General features: G+C 34.6%; 1 protein-coding gene, 1 long non-coding RNA gene and 1 other non-coding gene across 7 annotated transcripts in view; 2 read left to right on the forward strand and 1 right to left on the reverse strand.

Annotated features, from left to right (window-relative positions):
* The window catches only part of PRKG1 (protein kinase cGMP-dependent 1), a 1,184,353-nt gene that overhangs the window by 84,736 nt on the left and 1,079,651 nt on the right, over positions 1 to 19,966 (reverse strand). For 2 of the 3 annotated variants that reach the window (XM_077125297.1, XM_077125296.1), the window contains exon 9: positions 5,480 to 5,554. In XM_077125297.1, coding sequence (XP_076981412.1) covers positions 5,480 to 5,554 — 75 coding nt within the window. Of the gene's footprint in view, positions 1 to 5,479; positions 5,555 to 17,996; positions 18,015 to 19,966 lie in introns of those variants that run through there. The other variant, XM_077125298.1, reaches the window with a different exon arrangement.
* The window catches only part of LOC143653918 (uncharacterized), a 67,718-nt gene that overhangs the window by 15,030 nt on the left and 32,722 nt on the right, over positions 1 to 19,966 (forward strand). For all 3 annotated transcript variants that reach the window (XR_013161611.1, XR_013161610.1, XR_013161612.1), the window contains 2 exons: positions 6,522 to 6,660; positions 10,265 to 10,320. This is a non-coding gene — a long non-coding RNA (uncharacterized LOC143653918). The remainder of the gene's footprint in view (positions 1 to 6,521; positions 6,661 to 10,264; positions 10,321 to 19,966) is intronic.
* On the forward strand, positions 9,586 to 9,692 carry LOC143654718 (U6 spliceosomal RNA). Its single transcript, XR_013161910.1, has one exon. It is a non-coding gene; the product is annotated as a U6 spliceosomal RNA (small nuclear RNA).

Genomic DNA, 19,966 nt, shown 5'->3' on the forward strand with positions numbered 1-19,966 from the left:
TCATTGTTTCCTATGCAGCATTAAGTAGAACTAAGGATATGTTTCTTGAATGAATGAATGCATATGAAGAAGTAAATGAACATGGATGATGGTGGTACATGAGGAACTACAGAGTCATGGCAGGGAGTCTTTGAACCTATATGCATTCTGACTGATGCTGTAGATTGAAAAGCCTGGCCACACTCATGTGAAGGCTTTACAAAAATTTTGACACGAAAATAGTTCCTCATGGAGAACACTGAATAACATCAATTTAGATCATAACTAAATGCACTTATGAATCTATATTTGAACAGTTGTCAGAGCTTCTCCGGGGGAGTGCTTAAATATGGATGCTTTCAATCTTCTAGTAGCAGGATAGAATGTAGGGCAGCTGTACTACTTTCTATGAGTGCTATGACATTAAGCAGTGGAAAGGACTATTTTATGGGACCACTTCAAAGGTGTTTCCTGTTATCTGGTGCTGTAGTCCTTTTAAAGAAGTGATCAAGATCTTATTTTCAAAAGCACAATGAATTGAATCAACAAGGGCTACTACTTTCTCTATAAAACTATTCATTGTGTTATCACGCCACCATAAAATGAAGTTTATGAAGAGTATCAAATAGTCTTCTAGATGTTTATAATATAATGGATGCTAAGTGGAAAAAAGCAAGATACAAAATTGCAAATGCACTGTAAATGCAAGTGGAAACACAGAGCTATTTAATAGCAGTTGTGCTTGACTTAGGCTGTGGTTTTCTTTGTTCCTTTACCAATCTTGTTTTATTATTTCTATTAAAAATGAAAATATACGACATACTAATTTAAAAAATCATCATTAGAAATAAAATACTGACTGTTTAATAGGTTGGGTTTTCTTTTTTTTTGTATGACCCTAATCTGGGAATAAGCTGTGGCATATATAAATCATTTTATAATAGTGCCAGACTTTTAGGATTAAGTATTATTATAATTAAGCTAAGTTAAACTAGAAAAGAGCTATTTTAACTAACTGCTGAGTACAATATTCATCAATTAAGACTTCAATGATGGTATACCTAAAAAATATTTCATTTAAGAAATAATTTGTATTCATTTATCAGAAATATAATAAAAAGAACATTTGCTTTTTCTGCTCGGTAGTTCTGGATAGTTATGCTTTTTATAAGGTGAGACATAAGGACTTTATACCCAACAGCATTATTTCATTATAATTATCATAGAGATTCTTAGAACTAAATGGTGAAAATACTCATTGAATTACAAGTCAGTCTCTCCACTAGCCTGTGAGGTCCTCAGCATTGGAAATGTTGTTTTCTATTTTGTATGCATATTGCAAAGCACAATGCCTGACATATCAGAAGTAATTTCTAAATGTTTATTAAATAAATCAATACATATTTTCAAAGGAAAATAATTTATCACATGTGCTACATTCTGTGCTATGTATTGTTTAATGATCCTTAACTTTGATCTGATGTCTCTTCTAATGTCTGTGCTTATATCTTCATATTTTAAAAATAAAAGTCCTTTGAATAATTAACAGCAATCAAGAGAATCTTAAACATGCCATGAAGGTGACATTTCTGTCAAGTAGAATTTTCTTGATAAGAAATGTATCTTGTGAGACAGGCTGGGGGCAAATATCCAGCAGTAGAGTAGTTTTGAGCGTAATTTCACAGGGATATTTCTTGCAAGCCCATCTTCCTGGACCAGCCACCTGAACCCAGTGTTTGGTATGATATTTCTAAAGGGGATAGTTGTACATTTTGTGGAGCCATTCTGGCACTGAGCTTGATTATTCTAACAGCTAATGAGTTTCTCACAAATGAGTTTCTAAACTCCTTAACTGACTCAGCTGGCTATCTTAATTGTCTTCTTAGCCAAAATAGGGATAGTTGATGAAATAATATGAACAATGATTTCAAATGGATGAATAATGTGTGCCATTTTAGTTGGGTGTGAACAAATGTTAAACTTAGCTTCTGAGCATTTTGCAAAATCAAGGGAACCTTGGAAAAATAAAGCTTACACAGACAAGCCAAATCAACACACCAGTTCTAAATGGTTTAGAGTTTGTGATCTATATAGAAATTTATGGACCTTAATGCAATTATTCAGGGAATTTAGGCCAATTAGAGACAGTTCTTAGCCCACTGCAGTGTTAGCAAACCTGATAAGTCCCCAAATACAAAATGAAAGCACAATGTATTAAAAGTAAGAAATTCAATATAGACAACAAAGGTAACAGAAATAGATGTTCACACTTATTAATTGAACTAAAAAGCTTTCTCAGAGGAATAATGAACAGTTTGCCTTCGCTGAGTGATAGGATACCTAGTTAAGAGATGCATACAAAACCTAAGGAATCTTCAGACATTATTTATTAGTGAGCTATAAAATGCTAACAGTGTGTTAGTATAACACTACCTTCTCTGGAATTTATTTATTTGGCTATTTGAGGAATAAAGATCATATTATCAATCACTCTAGAATTTGGATCAATAGTTGTAGACTTTTTTTCATCAAGTTATTCCCATTTTCTAACTAGTAACTAGTATTAATGAACGTGGGCCATGCAATCATTTGTATTTAGAATGAACTGAAAAATTCAAACCAATCTATCCAACCTAATTTATATACCAGTATAAATACAATGACTAATTTATAAACTGTCAGATATATGGATCAAATATTATTTTAAGCTACTAGATATAATCACTCCATTGCTCTTCTTTGTTCCTTAATTAAAACTGAACTCTTTTTAAACCAAATTCTACTTTTTTTTTTTGCAAGGGCCAGCACTGGGAATTGAACCCGGGTCTCTGCCATGGCAGATGAGAACTCTGCCTGCTGAGCCACCATGGACCACCCCAAATTCTACTTTTTATATTAAAAAGAAAAAACTTTATGGATATTTTCTTGGGTAGGTTTAGTTTTAAGATATGCTACCAAAGTAAGGTATTTTCTCTGCATAAGATTAAAGATTTCTTACCCAAGTTAATTTAGTTTTACATAATAGATACAGAACAATTGTAATTCAAACCAGGTAGCAAATGCTCTAGGGTATATTTCTAATTATTATTTCTCTTATTTCTATTAACAGCAGCATCCTCTTCTATAGCCCTTTATACAAAGTAGTTTTAAAAGCTACCATCAATTAAATCACAGAAATACTATTTTAAAAGTGAGATACCTAAGACAAGAGGCAGGTGTTATGGTCACGGCCAAGATCATAGGCTGGTAACGACAGACTCAGGGACTGAATGACAGGCTTCTGGCTCCTGCCCAGGGCCTACTGATGTCCAAGCTCACATCTGGCCTACTGATTGATTCCCCTTCAATGTGAATTGTTACCACAGCTGCCTTTTGATCTTCTGAATGTGGATTTTAGTGTATTTGTTTTCTTTACTACCTTTTGTTGATGTTTGTGCCAGTGAGTTCTTGAATGGCAAGAATTCATGACACAGATACACTGCTGTCTTTATAAAGTAAAAAACACTGAGAAGGATATAGCTGAATTCATAACGACTTTTTCATCAATGATCAACCATAAGCCTGTGACTGGCTTCTTTGGATGGTGTAAATAGGAGATAGAGCAAAAACCTTCCTTACAAGAATCTACGTATGAGCTTTAATAGTGAAACCGAAATAGATTGAAGATGCAAGAATAAATTATTTCTAAATTAAAATAAATTACTTTTAAAGACCTTTGACTTTTTCTAATAACTCTAAGAGTAGTTATCTAGTTGCTCAAGTTGATTTTAGCTTGCTTTAGATTACCACCAGTAGCTGTAGATTACCACCTGATATTATATATATGTTTATGTAAAAATATAATGATATATATGTATATAATGACTGATGGCAATCTTAATTAAATGTAATTCAATATATTTATGCTGCCATAAGTCAGAAATCTGAGTTTTTATATTGCAAGAAAAGGCCTCTCTAGGAAGAAAGCCCTACATTAACAAAGGAAGGTTTTGCAACTTTAAAAACTGAAAAGATACCTTAAATGGCCTCTTCTGCCAACTCAGTGGTATTAGTATTAGAAACAAAAGTCTCAACTTAGCATTGATGTGCATTTTAACCTACTTTTAAAAACCAGAAAATGTAATAGTAATCACCTACAGCATAAATAATACGGATGACTGTGTGAGGTTTAGTTTTAAATTGTCCAGTGTATACCATTAGTGAAATTGGTCCAAATCTCATTTGCAAACACATCCTTCTAAGTATCCCTAATCCAATAATCCTTTGGTCTTTATTTCATTGATTCTACCACATTTCATTACTAGGTCTTTATTTCATTGCTTCCACCACATATTCATGCCTTCATCTCATCTTATCTTCACTTTCATTATTAAATGACCTAAATTCCAGAATCAATCACTTTCTTCCCTATAACCCCAGCTCGCTTAACCTCCTCTCACTTTATCTCTTGGCCAAGCCACAATTTACGATGGTAAACTTCAGTGGACCTTTGGAAAAAACTTGCCCAGGACAATTTCCTGAACAAATCTTAATAAAGGTACTGCTGGCATTTAAGTTCAGCATTTTCATGTATGTCCCTCCAAAGATAAGAGGAAACGAAAGTTAAACTATATAGAGAAGAAATAGTGGTATCTCAACATCTTTGAAAATGATACAATGTTATCAGGTCAACATGGATTATAGTTCTCAATTTTTAGCTCTAGGCCAAATTTTTCATCTTCACGGCTTCTTAACAAAAGAAATTACCTTTTTTTAATTTTCTTTTTTGGTTCATACAAAACCAATCAACCTAATTTTGGCCCTTAACTGGGTTTACCACTAAATTTATGTGGTAAACATAAAAATGATAAACATGATAATGAATACTAAATTATTTTTACTTAAATTACTGCACTGGGGGGAAGAGGATATAATTATATACATTGTTTCTTTAAGTAACAAAGTCAAACTCAAATTACGTCAAACCTTTGTCAAAAAGCTTTTATTGTAAAGCACTATCCCCATGGGTAAAACTGTGTTTTGCTCTACAAAAATGATATTGAGATATTTACTACCTCATACCATTCTTATCATGGTTTAGTACCATCAGCGTTCAAAGTGAAGAAATGATGAGTTTTCCTGGGAACTCTTTCTACCTGTATTGTTTTCATGCAATTTCATAAACAACTATGGAAAGCATCCACATTCATTCAGGAAGTGTTTTCAGTGTGGGAATAATATGTTTACATTCAATTGTTAATGCTAGATTTTAAACTAACCACCTTCCCTTGTTTAGATGAGCGTCACCATAAAATGAAGGTTTTGATGTTTACAGGAAGATATGCTCCCCGAGAGCATACTGTGTAATAATTACCTTGAAGAGACTGCTGCTTTTTCTTCTCAAATACTTTCTTTCTGTCAGAGTGTCGGGCTTCGTTAAATACAACAAACCTTGTGATACTATTTCTATTAAAGAAAAGATTTCTAATCAACATTAAGGTCAAGGAAAAAAGTCACTTACTTTGCTTTAGCTTCTGCATCCTCATACGCTTTATTAGAAACATCATCCAGCCCTCCAATCAAATGCTTGAAAGAGCTGTGAGAGAAAAAACACAGCGATTAGGATACATCCTCTACCAAGCAGGGATGAGGCATCCTAGTAAATCACATATTTAAACAATTTAAAAGAATCTAAATTAAAGTGTATTCAAACACTTAATACATTAGTAGGAAGCATATCAGATAATAACAGTTCCCCTAACTAGACTATAAACTATAGAGAGCAGAGGCCGCCTCTATCTTGTTCACTTCATCTCCCCAAGACCTAGAACTGCATCTGACAAAAGCAGATATTCAAAGAATCAGATAGAATAAGGTCTGTGATACACTAATTGATATAGATCCTAAAGCTATAACACTGAGATAACAAGATCTGCCAATTATGGAATGCCTATGGTACGGTAGGTACTCAAACAAATTGTAAAAGATGGATATCATTATCCACCTGCAACAAAAGAGTAATCTAAACTTCAAAATTTGAAACTCATATGCAGAGGATAGAAAAACAACGAACAGGAAGGAGTTAGAGAGAAATCAACTCCTTTTTTTGCCGGTGTGGGGGGTGGGGGATGAAGAAAGAAACTGACTTTGGTTTAAGTCAGGAAATACAATGTGACTGCTTAAACCAAATCTATTCAATATCCTACCATATGCCTAGGATCAAACTCAGACATATTTTATATAGTAAAGTCTCATCTATTATGTATCTATAATATCACCTATCATAGGGTCCATGCAAAATTAGTGCATGAATAAATTAATTTATGAATACACAGAATTGTCATCCTTGAAAGTGACGAATTCAAGCTGATAGAGTAAGTCTTATGTACACGACATTTTGGTAACCACTGAACTGGACTGAATGAAGAAAAGGAAAGTCTATGTTTAGAAGTCGAGCGCCCTTACTTACAGGGCACTCATATGCCAGGCATTGTGCAACAATGTTTACAAGTAGCAACAACTACTTTAATAATGACAACAATCTTATCTTCTCCATTTTATAGATGAGGATACTAAAGCATGAGAGGTTAAGAAAGTGGCCCAAAGTCATAAAGTTATCAAGTTTGAAGACTGATATGGACCTAGGCAATCATTCTCCTTAAAATCTACACTGCCTCCTACTCAAATCATTCTCCTTTAAAGGTAACTATCAAATCCCTAACAGCACCTGGGGTATGGGTGGAGAAGTTTGAAGTGCTGTAAGAAATTATATTTTACTTTTGACTCTTTATAACATTAATGCATGTAAATGGACTTGTATGATGTATTAAATGATACATATGCATGGTCGGGTCCTGAAACAGGATATTTACTGATTAAAATTTAAATCTTACTTAATCACTCTCATATGCATTTTTCTTTTTTTAACCCATAGAGAGGTCCTTGACATCATGCTTGGGAGGGTGGGGAAGATGGGACAACTGTTATCTCAGGCCTTTGTGTCATGATCTCATCTTGGGGTGGGGAAACTAGAAAGTTCCCTTAAATACATAAGGGGTACAAGTGCACGGTACAGGAGGCTTTACCACAGGGTCAGAGTCAGATTGTTCTCTCTGCATCTGCAAGGCCTTTTATTATCTTTTGGAAGAAATTAGGTATATCACTAGAATTTATTCTTCACAAAGTTATGCTGATTATTGCTCTTTTGGAATGACTGGTAATGAAAGATTGAATCAGCCTGAGGCTTCCCTCGCTTACTTAATAAAATTTCATTCTTTTCCAAACAAAGATTCTTTAGGTCCTTTTTGCTCTCCCTTATCCCAGGCAAGTAGCTACCCCCACGCACTCTCTTTAATGAGCATCTATATATGTCTTGGGATACTGCTTCAGATGTTTATAACTGGAATCTAAACATGTGAATACGCACAGATTTGTCTCTTATTTTTCTCACTCTCCTTCAGTGCATTTTAGCTATTTAAGTTCCATTTCATGTGAGGGCCTGCAGACCACTCTCCACAGAAATATGGTTTGTTCTCGTGTATAAAACATTCATTAACTGAAGAAGACCCTGGTTGGGGACACTTTTATCTTATTGTTAGCCCTTCAAAAGCTAGCATCCTGAGTTCACTGAAATTTGTCTTACTAACCTTATGCTTTTCTAACTCACTAGTAAGAAAATTCAGTTGTCCAATAGATAAAAAGTATTCAAATACTTGAATATTTTATGAAACCACATTAATTCCTCCAAAATAAAACACACATAAACACACACACACACACACACACACAACCCCAGACTAATTTACACAAACAATTATTGCCAAGGATAGATATTGACAGATAACTAAGATATTAAAATGGTATTTTAGGGCAAATTTTAATATACTAAGTATTTCTATAGAAATAAAGGACCAAAAGAAAACGACTAGGCAGAGTCCAAAGGAAGCAAATATCTCATTTGCGAGTGAAAATTTTTCTATAATAAATTGCATTAATGAATGCTAAATGAATGAGCACTAGGCAGTAGTCCTTGTAAGAATTTGCAATCTATAATTAATATGAAAATAAATGATAAACTTAATCCTCACAGTTAAGAATAATGCTCAAATATGACTCTGGCCATTGTTCTTTATAATGTAAAGTAAAATTTCCCCCCTTCCCATAAAATGTCCCATAAAATTTCCCACCTTCCCATAAAATGTCTTATATAAACTTGGAGAAAGTCTGACTTCAGAGAAACTCATTAAGGCAAAAACGTTCACAATGAATAGTAAAATAGAACGTTTCCTTTACTATAAAACTACACATATCTGGTTATTTTTCTGTTTTTATAGATAAGAAAATTTATGCACAGGAAATTTAAGTTATTTTTTTCAAGCTGTCTGAGCAATTCAGCAGCATTTCAGGATTATAATTCCAATCCCCTCATGCCCACTATCATCTGATATAATACTTGAATATTTTTAGTACAACCAAATCCAAACATTGTGAAATGATATTTACAGAGAGGTATCAAAGAGTATTTTGTTAGTAAAGTTAAAAAAGAAATATCTACTAAAACTTAGCTTTTCAAAAGTAATTGGGTATATTAAGAGATTGTGTTTTTAGGCACTTAAAATTTACAGTAATTTTGACAGAATAGTGAAAGAAAAAAAAAGTCCTATGTTCCTCTTAGTATCTCTTCACGCTAAAGACGCTCTAAACAGGCTACTAAATGACCAAAGAATCAGAGAGTAAACTGATAATATAAATTTGACTAAATTAAGGATTTTTAATTTTTTGAAAATATGGTTTGAAATTCCTATTAGAAAAATATACGAATGTATACACACAAAGATCTCGTATGCTATACAGAGTGGTGATGGTAGAAACCATCTAATCACAGCAATGATTTTAAAGTAAGTTAAACTTGATTGGAAAACAAAATACATTTTAGACTCGATGATGAGCTATCTATATCTATTTTTGTGAAATTTTAGTCATATCTAAGGATAATTATTACATTAAAAATGAGTGAACAAAAAAGAAGTATTTGAAGTACAACTTTCTTTATATCTTTTCAAATGTCCTAATTTAAAATGCAAATTTTCTATGTGGTGCATATGATCCAATTTTTATTAATTCTTCATCTTTAGACCAAAAAATAAAGGAAATCCTATTATTTTCAAAAGCCTCTATTCTGATACAATAGGAAATTATTTTTAAAATAAATTGCCTCTACTTGAGTAAAACTCACCACCCCTTAAAATACTGGTAATTTTAAGAAGTAGTTCATTATGTTTCATTTAAAATGTAATGGACTTTTTTTTTTACATGGGCAGGCACTGGGAATCGAACCCGGGTCCTCTGGCATGGCAGGCAAGCATTCTTGCCTGCTGAGCCACTGTGGCCCGTAATGGACTTTTTTATTATGGAAAATTTCAGAGACAGATACAAGAAATTTTAAGAAATCACAAGCTATTTGTGGTTCTCTAACCACAAGTAGCTAGTGGGAACTTCTTTATGTATTTCCCTTTACTTTTCTGTATAGGTTTGATGTTCCTGTTTATAGAATTGTAATCATAAAGTAGCTATGATTTACCACCCTGATTTTTTTAACTTAGTGTTATCAGAATTTACTGCTATACTGTGCTCGCTTTGGCAGCACATATACTAAAATTGGAACGATACAGAGAAGATTAGCATGGCCCCTATGCAAGGATGACACGCAAATTTGTGAAGCGTTCCATATTTTTAAAAAAGAATTTACTGTTATATTTAAAAACTCAAGCAATATTTTAAGAGCTAAATAAATAATAGTTCATTAAGTAGACATACACCATAGATTATCTATTTATCTGAACACACACACACACACACAGATGAAGGAATAGATGTGGTGACTATGTATACTTTAGATTATAGATAAACATATGGACTTTCTTTTCAAAATAAAAAGACCCAGGAATATAATCTTGGTGTTTGGAATTGAAACCATTATGCTGTTTGTAAATAGTCTTAATTTAGAAGGTTATCGAGGACAAAGGAATGCAAAACCTTTTGAAATATGAAACAAATGCATCCTGCTAAGTTTCATCAAGCAATAAGACAACCATCTTACTTAACTAGAAGTTTAGGAAAATGTTCAAGCAATATTTATAAGTTCCAAATGGCTGTCAATCTCTGTGTATCTTTGCACTGATCACTGAATAATTTAGGACATCTTACTAAGCATAATTGATGGTGTTACAGAATTTATCACTCTTGGTGCATGTGTGGACTTCTTAGTGTTTCTTTTCTCTTTTTTTGTCTTGCCGATATTTTGTAGGAACACCTACCATCTGTGCCGACCATCATCAAACAGATATTCGGACAAGTATAACTGTAGGTATCAATTGACATTTTAAATATTAACTAAGTCTTATGGCATTTCTTTTTTTTTTTTTTTTTTTTTTTTTAAGAGAGAGGGAGGAAGGGAAGGAAAGACAGAGAAGGAAGGAAGGATGGAAGGAAGGAAGGGAAACATCTTTAAACATGTTTCTTGTTTTATTATATTTTGTTTGTTTGTTTGTTTTTTACATGGGCTGGGGCCGGGAATCGAACCGGGGTCCTCCGGCATGGCAGGCAAGCACTCTTGCCCGCTGAGCCACCGCGGCCCGCCCGTCTTATGGCATTTCTTGACTAATGAAGGAGTAGACTTTTCTGTTCTGGAAGAGATTATAATAAGATGTTTTGAAAACTTCAACAACGAATGAATAGAAACCATAAAATATTACGTATCAATTTTAACAAAGATAGGTGACCAGAGGAATAGCATTAAATTCTCTTTTTTTAAAAAAAAGAATCACAACTTATATATGAGTTAAATTTTAGCATTATAGAATAAACAGCCAATTTCTCATGTATTCTAGACAATTTCAGAATGAATGGAGGCATTATTGACCAAAAAGGCTTTAATGCAGGGCATCTCAAAAGTGAAACATCATTGCACCCAAACTCCGTGTGAGGCACCCTGCTGTTATTTTCTCAGATTGTAAAACCTAATTTTAACAAGACTTGGCATAATTTTTTAAGAGGGGCCTAAAGGTTCTTAGTTGAGTACATGGACATAGAAAGGAAACAAACAGAAAATTCCTTTAATGTTTAGTGCTGGTAGATATACTTAGGGAGCAGGAGAGGAAGGAAGGAAGGAGGAGAAAGGATGAGCCTCTTACGTCAATGATGATAAAGTTTATAGAAACTGTTCTTTAAAAATATCAGTTAAAGGCATGTTTCTCATTCTAGGAAATCTATTTTAGAACATTATGGTGACAGTAACTCAGTGGGTAATAATTTCAGTTATTAAGATGTTTTCATTATTAAGCCAAAACATTCTTCTGAAAAGAGCTGATTACTCAGTGGTATGTCTAAAAAGTGTATAATTTTGTTCTTTGAGTGTGATATGATGAGACTTCATCTAGAGAGAAACAGGCTTTTAAATTATTAGAAAAGCTGTCCAAATATCAGAGATCAGCATTATCATGCTGGTAAAAAATAACAGCATTTATATTTCACTTCAGAATTTACAAAGCACTTTTTATATTAATAAATCACGGATGTATGCAATAACATATATTAACTCATTCAATCCCCATGATTTCCTATCCTTGACTCCCCTATAATTTTTAGGAATACTTGTTTATTAATTATAAATACTTAAATATATAAATATTTAAGAGATTTTTTTCTTTTGTATTTAAAAATAGGGTGGGAGGAAAATTGCAAAATTTGTTTTTTGTTTTTTTCTTTTTTAACTTGTAAAGGTTTGGAAATGGATGGTGGTGATGGTAGCACATTGTTGTGAGTGCAGTTAACAGTGCTGAAGTGTGCATGTGAATGTGGTGGAAAGGGGAAGTTCTGGGTTACATATGTTACTAGAACCAAACTTAGAAGATAAAGCATGGGTCTATATAACACAGTGAATCCTGCTGTGGACGATGGACTGGGATTAACAGTACAAGTGTAAGAATGTTCCTTCACTAATTCATATATAACAACTATATGACACTATTAGAAGGTGTTAATAATAGGGTGTTGTATGGGGGAAAATAAACCTAATGTAAGCTATGGATGATAGTGGATAGTACTATCTCAATATTTTTACATCAATTGTAACAAAGTACCACATTAATGCAAGTGTCAACAACGGTGGGGTATTTGGTGACATGAATTTTCTGTAAACCTAGAACTTCTCTAATGGAAAAAAAATAAACATTCTGCTAAGTGAAAAAACCAGACACAAAGTACTAAATATTGTGTGATTCCATTAATATAAAATGTAAATATAAATAAATCTATAGAGACAGAAATAGATAGTGGTTATGTAGGCCTAGGAAAGGATAGAGATCGAAAGGTGAACGCTAAGAAGTATGCTGTTCTTTTTGGAGTAATGAAAGTTTTCTAAAATGAATTGTGATGAATGCACAATTCTGTGACTATACTAAAAGCAATGATTGTGCACTTTGGATGGACTACATGGTATGTGAATATATCTCAATGAAACTGCTTTAAAAATTGTTTTACTTCCTTTTTTTTTTTTTTCACATGGGCAGGCTCTGGGAATTGAACCCGGGTCTCCAGCATGGCAGGTGAGAATTCTGCCATGGAACCACCATTGCCCTGCCCTAAAAATTATCTTAAATGATGTTTTCCTTGATTCTAACCTTAAATAAAATTATAATCTATTCTTAATAGTTTATAATTTTATTTTGACTCTTTTTAAATTAGAATCTTTAACAAGAAAGATTATATTATCATGTTACTGCAAATACTACAATAGTGCAAAGCAAAATACTTCCCAAGTATTATCTGAACCCCCAGCAAAATCTTCTTGATTTGACAGATGTGTGTGATTATAGGCCATTATTCTTTGCTAACCTGACTCTTAGCTAAATCCTTAATATATAAATATATTAATATATATACATTTATTAAAATAAAATAGGAGGTTAGTGTCCCAAGTTAGTTAAGACACTTGTTACTTAGCTAAACCTAAGATTTCAGAGACATTCACCCATCATTGCTTTGTGGCATTTATCAAGTAAACCTCCAGATTCACTCTGTGACTTCAGGTATTTGTTTTATTTATAACTGGGACAATCACAACTTTTAGTGATTTATACCATCAAGTGTTGCACAAATATATGTTTCTTTGGAGGATAAATGAGTACCAAATACAATAAAATCAACCAACATCCATATCCTTCTGTCCATCCCTCCTTCCATCCATCCATCTATCAGGCAAATACACCTGACACACACATGTATTTGTGCAATATCAACTATCTACAAGGAATAAATCAAGATACTATGGAATATGCAAAGAGAATAAGATACACTCTTAAGGAATTTACAATCTTATATGAGAAATAAAATGCAAACAATGACAATACAGAATGGGAGGTGATGATTGGTCCCTCCTTATCAGAAGGAAGGATATAACATCCATAAAAAGAATCTCATCTGCTCAAAATTATAGTTGATAGTAATTTCAGAGAAAGCAGAGACTGTTATGAACAATAATTTTCTTAGCAGAAATTTAACTGATCAGAATTTTTCAACTTTTGTTTTTCTGGTTCTTGCTCTGCCTCTATGAAACCTTTTTTTTAAGAAAGGTTTCTTCAGATATGATCATCACCAATCAGATTTTCCCAGACAAGACAGGCCCAGGTCTCAGGAAGAGGGTGTAATCAGTATCAAGTTTCCCTGGGGGAATGAGATCCTATATGCCAGTCTTTCCAGAAAGCATCCTGACTCTGTGCTTTTCCTATCCTACCCAGCAAGTGGTGCTCATCAGCCCATAGCTCCCCACCAGTGTAAAGTAATGCAGTGCCTTTAATTTTCAGCATACTATCTACCTGCCAGGAGTGGAGGGTGGGGGTGAGGGGTGGAGAGGGTTGAGACAGAGGCTGAGATAGAAGATGAGCTTGAGCTGTTTCTATTTTTCAGCTCCTGGTGCCTGAATTCTTGGAATGGGAGCTGCTACTTGCGTTGGGCCCTGTCTCACCCCATCTTCTTGGGGAAGATATGCCCTTTAGGGATTTATCTCTTTCACCTACAAATTACTTTGTCTCTCAGACATACCTTAACTCTGCCCTTGCCTAGGTCAGTGCTAACAAGTGAAAATGCCAGGGGTTTTGTTTAATGGGCTGCTAAAAAAATTTTTAAATAAATCCTTTTTCAGAGCTAGATCCCAGCTTTTCCCCCAACTCCCTCCACCCCACCCCAGGTCACCAATCAAGAGCTGGAGTTGGTACTTGGCTCTGTGTGCCCCTTTTCTAGGGGCATAGCCCTTTTTCAGTATTCTGAGCTCAGCTGACTTGAAAGGCCTCTGGTTTATTTGTTTGTTTGTTTTTTCTTTTACTTTTCATCATCCCCACCTTCTCTCTGCTAGGAGAGACCTCTGAGTTTCTTTCATACTTGTTCTGGGTGTCTCTGTGTTCAGAACTTGTATTCTGCAGTCTGAATTTGTTAATTAAATCCATAATTGGAGCTTGTTTGAGCTCTCCTTGCTTTGCTCCTAGTAGATACCGCTTTTTCCCATGGGGAAGTGTCTCCAAAACAGCCTGCTGTGCCAGTAGTGGAGAAGCACCAGCCTCCACAATTTGGGAGACTTTACTTATAGTTCTGTGCTATGCTCTCATTCCTTCCATCTATTCCAAACTGGTGTACAATGTGTGTCTGCTCACAGAAGTCCTCTAATTGTTCTAGACTGTTCTTGGCTATTTATTAGTCCCTTAGCATACTAACTAAATTCCACACCTCCCTATGCCACCATCTTGACCCTCCTCTCAACACTGCTTTTTCTTAATGCTAATTAAAGTGTGTCCTGATCAACCTTTCCCAAACCCCTTACCGCTGTCACTCTCTATCACTTTAATCCATTACTCTTCATTCCAACGCTTATCACTAATTAATATCGGTTGTCCTTCTTACACTGAAATATAAGTTTCATGACAGCAGTAACCTAGTCTATCTTACCCATCAGTCTTTGTTTTGGAACTAACCTATGACCTGTCCAGTTACAGAAATTCAAAATGAATTGAATGGACTCAGTTCATCAGGTGCCTGTGTGCATGACCACTTCAAGGTGTATGAGTTAAAAGTCTTGTATGTTCTTTGGGCATCCACCTATATGAATGATGAACTTTTAGTACAAATGTTCAGTTAAAATGAACTCCTCACCTAAATTCAGGTCCTAACAAAGACATACATTGATATAAATGTGGGTGAAACCTAAGCAATTTATCACTGAATTATATATAGAATATTAAATGAGGGCAATTATATTAGACTAAAAATGAAATTTATATCCGTTAATCCCAAATGCAATTAAGATAAAAGAAATGATTTAAAAATAAAGCACAACTTTCACTTTCAATTAAAGGCAGGAGAGATTAGAATCAAATCTGAAGTGATCGTTCAGCTTTTTTAGGTTATGGAAGAAAACAGTCTTGCAAGTATACATTGCCCAAATGCACCCAACCTACAAATTAAGAAAAATACCTCCCACTGTACTTAAATTAGACAGTCTATGCAATGGACTGTTCTCATGTGGCTGACCCATTATTATTATTATTTGACCCATATTTATTTTAACTGTTAGAAACTCAGTTTACCTTACCATATCAAAGGCATACTAATGCAAGTAGATAGTTACCATTTCTGCTACTGGTTTTCTTGGGTCAATGACACAGTTTTGGTGCATCATATATGTCCTACTAATTCCATAAAAATAATCTGTTTTCCCCAATAAAAACATAAAGTTAGTACTAAATTGTTAAACTTTTCTCATAAAGCAGTAGGTTCTTACTTCTAAGACCATTTTGAGGGCCATTTTCATAATAAGAATCATGCACAAGCAAATGTTCAAATTTATTTTCCAGATTTTCATATTCTTAAAGCGGAATCTAAGGCAATAGTGAAGAATTAATCTATTAAATGCTTACAATTTAATTTAATGCAGCTTATCTACTGATGAATTATTTAAAATATACACATCCATATAATTGACAACTTTATTAAAACCTGTCCAAAAATAAACAGTAAATTTATAAATTTGCAAATAATACTAAATAATTCTGTAAAAACAATAAAAATCCCTACCTGACATATTCTAGTTTATATAGATATATCAATGATATTGGATATCAGTTCATTCAAATTTTGTAGTAGGCCATATAAAACCGCTTCTGGGAAATTTGACTAAGGAAAATGGTATGGGAGTAGAAAATAGTTTGAAGTCATAGATTTTTTTAAAAGTGTATTGAAAATAAAATCCTAAAATGTCACACTAATTCTACCAAAGATATTTTCTTTTATTATACTTTTGTTAAAAAGTTGTTAGTCACTAGCTTGATATTTTTACAAAAATTAGTCTGTCACTTGATTTCTTACTTCTGCTTTTATTTTATAATTGGAAAGGGAAATAAAAACTTCACCTAGAGAAAAAAAATATTTAGAATCTACGAGTTAAAGTATACTTTAATATCATGTTTTGGTTTGTTATGCTTCCGGAAATGCAATACACCAGGAATGGATTTGCGTTTATAAAGGGAATTTGTTAAGTTACAAGTTTACAGTTCTAAGGCCATAAAAAAAAAAGTCCAAACTGAGGCATCCAGGTAAAGACATCTTGACCCAAGAAACGCCAATGGGTCTCGAACACCTCTCTCAGCTGGGAAGGCACATGGCTGGTGTCTGCTCATCCTTTGGATTCTGGTTTCATTTCAATTCTGGGTGCATGTTCTTTCTGCACCTACAAAGGTTTCTGTCTCTGTTGGCTCTGAAACCTTTACCAAAATGGTTCTCTCTTAAAGGACTCCAAGAAGCCCTTGAATGGGTGGAGACATAACTTCATGGAACCACCTAATTAACAGGTCCTAACCACAGGTGGGTGGGTCACATCTCCACGGAAATCACTTAATCAAAAAGATCCCACCCAACAATGCTGAATCAGGATTCAAGAACATGGCTTTTCTGGGGTACACAAAAGTTTCAAACTGGCACATGTCAGAAATTAAAGTTTAAAGAATTTAGTAATGACAAATGTATCAAAACAGGACAATAACAGCCAGCATATGCCAGATATTATATAAATTACTTTACATGGATTTACCCTGCCTTATAAATAAGGCAACTGAGACAAAGACAATTAACTATCTCGCCAAGGTCACATGGTTAGTAGGTATCAAAGTTGTCATATAAACTGAGGCAACCTGACCCTGAAGCCTACAATCCCAAACCTTACACACACCCACTTCTCTCCCATTGTGAAATGCTGGGGACCGCTGGTCAATAGATAGGATTTGGTACCAAACATCTGCTCTCTCATTTCCTGCCTTTGTGGTCAATCTAGTTCTTGTAAGAGAAATAATTAAAAAAAAAAAAAAAGATCATTTTTCCTATGTCTACTAAAGTTCCAATCAAGGAACTTTCATGAAGAAACATTAAAACTTAGAAGATAATTTTCTTGTTTACCTGAGCTATTTAATTGTAACATTTTCAATTGTAATTTCTTAGAGATTCATAAAAAGTTGAGATATTTGGTTTTCATTTATTTTCCTGGACCTAAAGTACAGTAAGATTATCATCATACTTCTCTCTTAAGGAAGAAATATTCCAACACTTATTCAGCGCAAATCTCTTCTTGGTTACCGATCACTCTTTCATCTTTCTTCCCTGGACTCATGCTCAGTCCATCACTCCTCCTCTATCCTTCTCTTTCATTGTCTCTCTTTCGATTTTTCCTAATCTACAAACTACTCTTTGTGGCCAAATAGCCAGTTTGAATAACCTTCACTACCCACCCACTTCCTCATTCTTCTCCTAATTCCCCACCCATTCATCGCAGCCTGCCTTCTATACCCATTTTTCTTTCGGTCTACACCGATTTTTCTTTCGCTGTTATTGCAGCTGTTCCCTCAAAAGTTACCACTCGGTTTAGGGCTGTTCCCTCAAAAGTTACCACTCGGTTTAGGGCTGTTCCCTCAAAAGTTACCACTCGGTTTAGAGGCACTTGCCGGATTCTCATGGAGGTTCCGCGGCGCTGCCGGGGGTGGGGGGTGGGGGTGGGGGGGGGGGGTGGGAAGAGGCGGTCTCCAACGGGCGCCGTCCCTGCGGCTGGCGGAAAGCCCGCGAACTCTTTAAAGCCCAGCGCTCCAGCGACTCCTCCCACCAGCGCCACGGCGGTCCCAGGTCTCAGCAAGGACAGTGTCAGAGCAGGATGTGAAAAATGTGGCTACTCTGGTCATTGGACTTTTGAATGCCGCATTTTTCTCCTAGTATATTCCAAAGGGACATATAGTTTGGGATGTTAGTAGCACAAGCAGTGAAGATATTTATAAAGAGAATGAAGAACTGAATTAATTGCAGGGATTACAAGAAAAAAAGAATAAATGAAGAAGAGAAGAAAAAACAAAACAAGAAAAAAAGCGAAGAGAAAATCAAATTTAAAAAGAAAAGGGAAAGATCTCATTCATCCAGTTCCACTGATGAGGACACATGAAAATAAAAGAAACAAAAATATCCGGGGAAAAGAAAAAAGAAGTGAAGAGCAAGTCAAAAGAAGGGAAACGTCAAAACGGAAAAAAAAGAGACAACAGGTAAAGCATTCTCCCACCTCTAATAGTTCTGAAATAGCCAAAAAAGTAACTGGGACTTTGGCCTAAACCATTAAATTTTGAAAATGTGGTTTAAAAAATTATTTGAACTTGGAATTTGTTAAATAATTATGCTTTGCGATAATCACAGCCCTTTTCATATAGACATTGTTTTTCATATGTGGGACCATTATCCTTCTGGAAATATATTTTTAGCATGCAAAAAAAAAAAGTTATTTCTAATCTGCAGTTAATCCCAGGCAGTGGTCTCTTTCTTCTCCTGTTGTAGCACACAACAGAAATTTTGCCACTGCACTGAACTACTCTGTTCTTTTACCCTGTTGTTTCTCTTTCTTCATTCTTTTCGTCCTCCCCGATGCTACCTTTCAGAATGTGTCACATATACCTCTACTTCTGCCCATTTCCTTAGAGGCAACTATTTCCCCAAATTCCATCTTCTACCATTGTTTTCTGCATGATTGTTTGACTTAATTTTAAAAATATTTATACATATTATTTACATTGTGTCTATTACTATTCTTTACCCGCATTATCTCATTGAAATCTCACCAAAAAACCCTCTATTCTAGAGGTCTTAGTGCAGGTTTCTCAACCTCAGCATTACTGACATTTTAAATGAGATAATTCTTTGCTGCGGGGGGGCTGTCCCATGAAATATAGAATGTTCTGAAGCATACTTTGCCTATATCCAGTGGATGCCAGTAGCAAACCCAGTTGTAAAAATAAAAAAAATGTCTCCAGGCATTGCCAAATGTCCTCTGGGGACAAAATTGTCCTGGATGAGAACAAGAAGTAGAAGACAAGGCTTGAAAGAGAGAGTGGGCGGTCTAGAAAGAAAGAAATCAGATCTGGGATTTGATGCCAGGTGGTCTGATTTTTCTAGATTCTAGTTCTTACATACATAAACTAATGATACTTTTCTTTAAGTTGTTTTAGAAAATGTCATTACTCTTAAGACTTCATTTAGGATCTTAAGGCCAACAACTTTCAAATCTCTATCACTAGCTGGATCTCTCTAGAGCCACACTGCAGATATTTTGTTCAATGTCATTTGCACATCTTACAAGCACCTCAAACTCAAGCTAGCCATAACTGTATTAGTCAGCTTCCTTCAAGACTCATTCCAAACTTCCCTGTCTCCAATAGGGCATTATCACTGAATTAGTAATGGAGGCCAGAAATCTTGGTGCTATCTCTGACCCTTCCTTTTTACCCAAGTTTATTAGGATTTCCTTGAAGAGATATCAAAGGATGTAACAAATTCAATCTCTCTTGAATTTGTTCTTCCTTTTAAATTTCTACTTCTGTTGCCTCATTCAGGATATTGACATTCTTCCTTGTTTGAGAAACATCCTATTTCACCTCTCTAC

This window comes from Tamandua tetradactyla, chromosome 13 (assembly GCF_023851605.1).
Source record: "Tamandua tetradactyla isolate mTamTet1 chromosome 13, mTamTet1.pri, whole genome shotgun sequence".
In the NCBI taxonomy this organism is placed as follows: Eukaryota; Metazoa; Chordata; class Mammalia; order Pilosa; family Myrmecophagidae; genus Tamandua; species Tamandua tetradactyla.